At 28.0% G+C, this 7,959-nt stretch overlaps 1 protein-coding gene and 1 long non-coding RNA gene across 2 annotated transcripts in view; both read right to left on the bottom strand.

Annotated features, from left to right (window-relative positions):
• Positions 1–4,302, bottom strand: part of LOC111621376 (DNA-directed primase/polymerase protein-like) — a 28,968-nt gene extending 24,666 nt beyond the window's left edge. The window contains exons 1-2 of the mRNA XM_023363486.1: positions 4,285–4,302; positions 3,375–3,472 (exon numbers count right to left, since the gene is read on the bottom strand). Of these exons, the coding sequence (XP_023219254.1) occupies positions 3,375–3,472; positions 4,285–4,302 (116 nt within the window). The remainder of the gene's footprint in view (positions 1–3,374; positions 3,473–4,284) is intronic.
• Positions 869–2,647, bottom strand: LOC111621389. Its single transcript, XR_002756069.1, has 3 exons — positions 2,530–2,647; positions 1,963–2,195; positions 869–1,847 (listed from the first exon to the last, which is right to left on the bottom strand). It is a non-coding gene; the product is annotated as an uncharacterized LOC111621389 (long non-coding RNA).
• Positions 4,303–7,959: the final 3,657 nt, after the last annotated feature.

Here is a 7,959-nt window from a genome sequence, read left to right as displayed (position 1 = left end):
TGCATTAATGAAAAAGTAAAACTGGTAGCAATAAATAATTTTAAGTGGCAAAAAAATTAAAACTGGCAAAATGGTTGGTTATACTTCTAAATTTTCCAGAGTAACCCCTGATTTCATTATTGTCCTCACCATTGTATTTATTAATTAATTATATTTTTATAATTGTGTTATCACTTTGGAATTTTTTAATGTTTTTGCATATCAAAGCAAATGAATAGCCTCAAATAAAAGGTTGACTTGCAATAAAGACTGTTGTATTCCTAAAGTCTTGAAAAGAACAAAATATGCAAATAGGCAAATATTTTTATATCAAACAATTTAAACTAATATTTTAATCTCTTATTTAAATTATATTTTCATTCATTTTATTGATATTGTTAAATTACTTTTTTAATCTGTTATATCATAGTTTAATATGTACTTAGTGTAAGAATAGGTTTTAGTAAATCCAAAAGTAAAATACTGTATACATAAACAAAGTATATAGAAATAAGAGAAATATTATTTTATTCAATTATTATTATTTTTTTTGGAGATCTAAAATTAACATTACAGGAAATATGGTACAAAGATAAATATCAATTTTAGAATAATAAAATATAAACTACAAAAATTAATCTACTAATAGCTGATTCTTGATAATATTTAATTGATTTTATTGTAAAATATAAAATTTATATTGCATAAAAATTAAAGACAGCAAATAAAGTTATCACTGTTTAACAGATGTACTACACTAATAATTCTCTAAGATGAATTATCAATTTAAAATAAAAATATGATTTATGTGTTGTTTTTATTGTTCTTAAAATAGTATGAGGTAGCAAGAGAAATTTTTATTTAGTTATATTTGGTTATTGGTGTTATTCACTAATCCTATGCATTTTGTTATTATGCAATAACAAAATGCATAGGATTGTAAATAAAATTACTTTGTCATCATTAATCTTCAGATATTGGAATTTCTGGATGAAATACAGTAATACCTCGGTTATCATATTGTCGGTTTTTTCTGTGAAAAATTTGTCTTGGTTTTTGTCAGCTGCCTCGGATTTTGTCGGCATGCCCACTTGATCTAATTTTGTGAAAACAAAAGGTGAAAACAAACCCATGTGTTTTCCTGCTCAGTGTGGCATTGTTCCTCATTGTATGAGCATTATTACTCCCTCACCTCTAGCCAAACAATTCCATTGCTTTCCTTTCCTTTTTGCTCCATCGTAGGACCAAAGAAAGTTTCCAAAGCCAGCAACCCTTTGAAGAAGACAGCAAGGAACACAATCAAAGTTGAAGAAAAAAATCATTGTAAAATACAAGAGCAAAATTAAGATTGCCAAAATCGGCTGCTTTCATATTGTTTTTAGTATTAAACACTACATTTATTCTCTATAAAATGTGTTTTTGGTATGTATTTTGGAATGTCTAGAATGAATTAATTGGATTTACATTAATTCTAATGGAAATAATTGCCTCGGTTTTCATCAGTTTCGGATTTCAGACGAATCATCGACGAAAACCGAGGTATCACCATACTCAATCCTAATAGTATATGATTAGAGAACAACAAAAATAAAAATATAGTATCTCTGATTCACAAAAATAACAAATTATATATAAATTTATTTTTCGTTTTCTTTCAGTTATTTTGAGTTTAGCAGGATGTGTTATTAATAAATTATTTTAATTTTGAATAAATTATTAAATCGAATAGGTTACATATTGTAAACTATAAAGCATATTATGTATAGAATTAAATATAACATAATTAGAGAAACATTCATAATTCTTACGTTGATTTAAAATCGTCTGGCAAAGGACATTTTTCCATCAGCTTAAGACGTTTTTCTAATCTTCAAAATACAAAATAATCAATTTTAATTTTAAATACCAAACATTAACTATAAATTTTCTTTTACTAAATAAAATCATTTACTTGAACGTAACTGATAACATGTTTATACATACAATTTCTTAACTTTTAAATTCTGCCTTCCATAAAACTTTAGTTTTTTTATCGTACTGCAAGTAACAAATTCATTCTCTTTATTCATTTCCAACAAAATTATTAAACGAGTTACTTCCTGTTTTGTTTTCATACAAAGTTTAAGTTTAACGATGACATGCTCTTAGAAGTAGGAACGATTCATCACGGTAATTGGCTGCAGATGTCACGTCATTTTTCACGTCACGCGACCAACCTAAAGGTGTTTATAACCGCCATGTTTGAACTGTAAAAGTCATCTTACAGATATTTTACAATTTTACGAAGATAAAGGACTGATCTTACAATATAGCATAACTTAAACGACCTATAATTTTTTAAAGAATAATTTATTTAAATTATTATAATATTTCCGATTACTTGGTGTCATTAGCTCTGCCGTTAGATGTAAATTTTAATAAGAGAAATAAAATATTTATATGTTTAGTGGATTTAAGTGACTGAATTGCAATTAATTAATAATAGTTTACAATATAAAATTAATATAAAAATGAAACATTTTCTTTACAAAGAGGTACTGCAAAAATTACACTATATTAGATGAACTGTTTAATTTTGCTGAAAATTAAATTATTAGACATGACAAAGTACTGTATATATACATATATATATATATATATACAGTATATTGTTTCTTTACAGAATGAAGAGCTGGCGGTTTTGGCGGTGGCTGCGACCCAAGAAGATGAAGAAGTGTGAAGGACGTCCTCAATCGATGAAGAGAGGGTCTTTTCCCCCTTTGAGCGGGGAGAGGAACTCTCTTCCATCGATCGCGGAAGGGGTTCTTTCTTCACGGGATCGCCTTCAGGAATAGCGGATGTCGACAGCATTCTCTGTTCCTCGTTGAACGGAGAGGAGACATTTCGCCATTCGGACGTGTTCCGAAAAGTGAAATGTCTCCATGTTGACGACATCATTTTTGCCGCACTGGGAGGGGAGGAATGTTTCGATCATTCCTCCCTTTTCCAACGAGTGGGATCCTCTCGTTCAGTGTGGGCAAAGATGCAAAGGAAAAAGCGTCGCTTCGTAAGAGATGCGAACGACTTTTTCCTTTGCTATTTCTGAAGGATATTACTAACCTAGGGTAAGAAGGCAAGAGGTTTTTTTCGTTTGTTTTTTCCTCTTGTCATACTAACAACATTTAAATTTAAGGTTTTAGTTTCAATTTACTAACGTAGGATAAGAAGGCAAGAGGTTTTTTTCGTTTGTTTTTTCCTCTTGTCATACTAACAACATTTAAATTTAAGGTTTTAGTTTCAATTTACTAACGTAGGATAAGAAGGCAAGAGGTTTTTTTNACATCCGGGTCTTTAATACATCACATGCAAGTTGTCTATTGTATCACAAAAACAAAGTGAAATATTGTCTTTCTTACTTATGAATTTGCCATAAATGTTTTGGGTGTGTAACTAAATAGGTACGTTTTCCTTTATTTCCTGGAATTCTCTGTTCAAAACCAAAAACTCTGGCATCCTATAAAAAATTCATTAAAATATTTATATTAACTTCAACACAATTATAATTTTAATCTTAAAGAATTTAATTATAATAAATTTTATTAAAATTAATGCAAACTATTATTACTTTAGAAATAAATTTTTTTTTTGTGATTTGAAATTTAGATCTTATAGTCTGCTCATGCTTCATATTCAGAACTAAATTTATTGACTCTCACTTTAAAAATTCAATTACATTTTATCTATAATCAAAATTTTATATTTTAATATGATCATATTCATTAAAATATTTTAATTTTATAATTTAATTTGAAAAATTAAATTTTCAAATTAATAATAAATTCTAAATTTGTAGTTCAATAAAAGTATATTTGTAAATAATAACAGGAATATACAGTACTTCATGATACTAAATATTTAACTACAGCTATATATTAATTTTTCTGTTAAATTTTAATGTATTTTTCGTTATATATTTGTAATTATTGTCATTTTAATTCATTTTTGTTTATTATTTCTTCTTAATAAAAATGATTTAATTTTTTTTAAATTATTAGACCTACTTCTTGAAAAAAGAACTTTTGTCTACTGTATCTTGCATTATTTCATTTGCATTTGCTTTTCCAGTTTGGAAAAAGACAGTAATCTTTTTACATAATTCTTTTGTTTTACTATTTAATGTTATGTAGCAATGTATTTAATGCTACAGACAATATATCTTAGTTATATACAAAGTAAAATCAATTGTTATGTTTAAGTGTATTTTTATGTTATATACCTAATTTGATTAATTCTTTCTGAAGACTCCAAAAAATAAAAAATATATACCTTACTACGTTCATTCATATGTAATAGTAAAAATACATATATATATATGCAGTCTTGCATTTTTATTAGTCATGTTTTTCCATTTGTGGGGGTTAAAGAATCTGTCCAATGTCGATTGCTTTTCTCTTTTCTTCAGGATTTTTCAGAAGTAATTAATAGTATTGTAATTGTAGAGATCCCCAACCCCATTAACCTTATTCTGGTTTGGATGCCACTTGGATGATCGTTGTTCTGACATCCTCCCACTTCTTCAATAGATCTTTAGTAGCAGATTTCGACATTGGTCCTCTTTCGTCTTCCTCTTTTTCAAAAGAAAACACATCTTGCTGAGTTTCTTGGTATTCTTCATTTGAGAGTTCTTGGAGTTTTGTCGTCAGATCAGTTTCTAATGTGGAGCTCTAAAATGCTCTTCATTTCTCAGATGTGATTTTCATTACTCCATTAGCAGTTTGAGACTTCTTGATATATCTTTCATAGCTAAGATTGTGCCACTGTAGACCTGTTCAAGCCATACTGCCTAGCAACATCAGACATCTTGTGCCCACTTTCTACCTTGGCTATTATCTCTTACTTGGTTTCTATGGTGAGCAAAGTTCTTGAACACTCCTCCTTTTAGGTTCCATATTATCAGTTTATTTTTTAAATAAAAAGTTCAGAAAAGCACTTACAAAAATTCAGAGAACAAAAATCAACTATCCCACAAAAAATTATTTACATGCAAGGCCCAGATGAAATTCGAAATTTGGTATTAAAATTTTAATGAATATCCGATGGGATAGTTAAACTTTCATCTTTTGTAAATAACCCCGACACAAAACTTAACAAGTGCCCATCCGACAGTCTCGCAAATACTATAAAGAAATTGTCAGAACGGTAAACAAAAAGCTGGAATTACAAGGGAGAGTTTCAAAATTTGGAAAAATATTATACTATCCGATCAGTATCGGGTTGAGCGTCAATGTTGATGTCTCCTGCGCTCCGAAAGGTTTTGAATTGTTACCTGAAGACAAGGAAAATCAAATCAGTATTCGTTATTTTCCGTTGTTTCTTTTTATTTTATGTTTGTTCAGTAAAGTGTTCATTATCTGAACATATGTTTGTTGTCCAATCATAAAAATCTTTCATGAAAGTGTTCGTTATCCAATTTGTTCGCTTTCCGAACTGTTCGTTAACTGATCACCCACTGTATTTTCCTTCCAAAAATTTTTTTTTCTATTAGTAATAATTACATAAATTTTATGCATATCAGTTCACTTTTAATAAAATATAGAAAATTTACATTTTAGAGCAATCAATTGGGATGAAATGTATTAATGTAAAAGGAAAAAGTTGGAGTTAGAGCTGTAAAATATTTCCTAATGTTTTAAATCCATGGTTCAATTCCAACAAAAATATTTACCTCACTAGAACCATCTCTAAAAGGTCTAATTTTGTTGTTTAAACCAAAATTAGAATGAAGTTAGTACTATTCAAATAGTTTACACTGTAATCTTTTTACAGAAAATATAATTAAGTAAACAAAAAAGTATAATAATGAGAAAATATACTTTTAAAATACTGTAACTACAAAAATTGAAATTATATAAATAATGCATTTAACTATTAACTACCTTCTCTAAATATACTACATAGAGAACTTGCATGATCATCATCTCATGTGACCAAATCATCACTTCACCTCCTGTGCCATATTTAAGCTGTGCTGTTTATGTTGGTGTATATAGTTTGGCTTGCATCTGAACATTTAACATGTGTAGAAGATGGCAAAACATGCATTTTTACCAGATTATGAAAATGTTTACTGGTCAAGATGCTGACTGGTACAAAAGTAAAATTGTAATGTGTGAGAGAGTTGATCCATATGAAGACTCAAATTCATTCATAGAGGATTGTACTTCATGTTCAAAGATAGAATATGACAACATCTTGTCTTAATAACTCCAATTTTTAACTCTTAACCACAAGAAAGCATGCAAATCATTTGAAACTCACAATTTTGTGACAAGTGGCTGGGTTGATCCAAACATTCTAGTAAAGAAATTACCTTTTCTAGCAAGAGAACTTTAAGTGCATTAAAACAAATTACAACTCTAGGTTATACTGACTAAAAATGTATGTTTTATGATAGTTTTATTGATTACTGCACAGAATCACTTCAAAATGCAGTGTGGTAATTTTTTCTTTGTAATTGTCAAATTTGTTTCATTCTGTTTTAAAATTTACTTGCACCAATTTCTTCATTAGGTGAACTACTCAAAAGGGGAATATGCAACAGTTGGGCCCACTCAATTGCCCAGCTGACTGTGTCTCAGAGTTTATGCCTTCCTATTAAACTTTGAGTACTCTGTCATGTATCAGGTGATGTTATAATGGAATGGAAACACCACAAATATGGCAATGGGCAAAATACACACATGCAATCACATACATCCAGGACTCCAATACATCATATACAAGTTGTCTATGCTTTTAACTTTCAATAACAAATATATTTTATTAATGATTGGCTAATATATTATAATGATACCTTTATTCTGCAAGGTAAACTGAAGATTTGATTAACAATTTTATTCAATATAAAAATATTTAACATTTTATTAATTATACCATCTAATTATATATAAAATGTAATGAATTGAATAATGCCTGTTTTTTATATTTATTTTATATTTTTCATTTTGAAAAATATTTTACTTATTTTTAAGAACTTAATCGTCATTTATTTCAATTTTTATAGTTTTCAAAAACTCCCAGAATTATTTTTTAGAGTTCTTTAGTCAGAATCCTACAACTGAATAAAATTTAAATTAGTCACCAGAGAGCAACTACAAAAACAAGATTGAAGAATAGCCAATTAATAGAAAATTTACACCAATTGACTAGACCTCTTTTCACAATATTCTTAAATGAATTTAACATTTCTGTTACTTTTAAATTATTGATAAATAAAAATAATAACATGTATAAAAATTTATATTTTTTACTACTATATTTCATTTTTTAAAAGATTTATTAAACGTATTAAAAATTTTTAACTTAGTAAAACAAATAAATAATTACTTATAAATGTTTTAAAATCATCATTATTATGTAATAAAAATAACATCTATACATATATTACCGCTAAAACTCGAAAGTCATTAATGTGTACATTACCTAGCTAATCTGCAGATTAACTAGGGTGATCCGTTAAAGTTTTGAAAATTGTTCCATTTCTCAAATTACCTAGATAATGTGCAGAGTATCTAGGTAATCTGCACATTACCTACTAGGCACTCAGTAAAGTGAAAATAAGATATTTGCTGGAACAACAGCGTTTCTGTATGCTTAAATTAACATAATGTTCTTTATTTAATTTTCGATATCAAGTTAATACAATCAAATCAAGAATAAGTTCTAAAGAATCAAGTTAATACAATCAAACAATCAACAAATTAGTTGATAGAATCAATCATCAACCAATTAAAAAACATACAAGAAATCAAACGATTTAAAATATTAATACAATTAGAGAAATTATTATATAGATAACCACCTATGGAATTTCGGGCTATAAATTACCATAATTATTACCAACCAAATTATTAGAATAGGTTAGGTTAGGTTAGAACGTGCGTCCCCACTGTTTCCTTTCTTTTGTTTGCTGGAATCAGAGATGAGCCGCCATGACGGTAT

The sequence above is a fragment of the Centruroides sculpturatus genome, unplaced genomic scaffold, assembly GCF_000671375.1.
Source record: "Centruroides sculpturatus isolate CEXI.00-Female unplaced genomic scaffold, Cexi_2.0 scaffold129, whole genome shotgun sequence".
NCBI lineage: Eukaryota > Metazoa > Arthropoda > Arachnida > Scorpiones > Buthidae > Centruroides > Centruroides sculpturatus.
The sequence above is the reverse complement of the archived record's forward strand: the minus strand, read 5'-3'. Positions and strand labels throughout refer to the sequence as shown.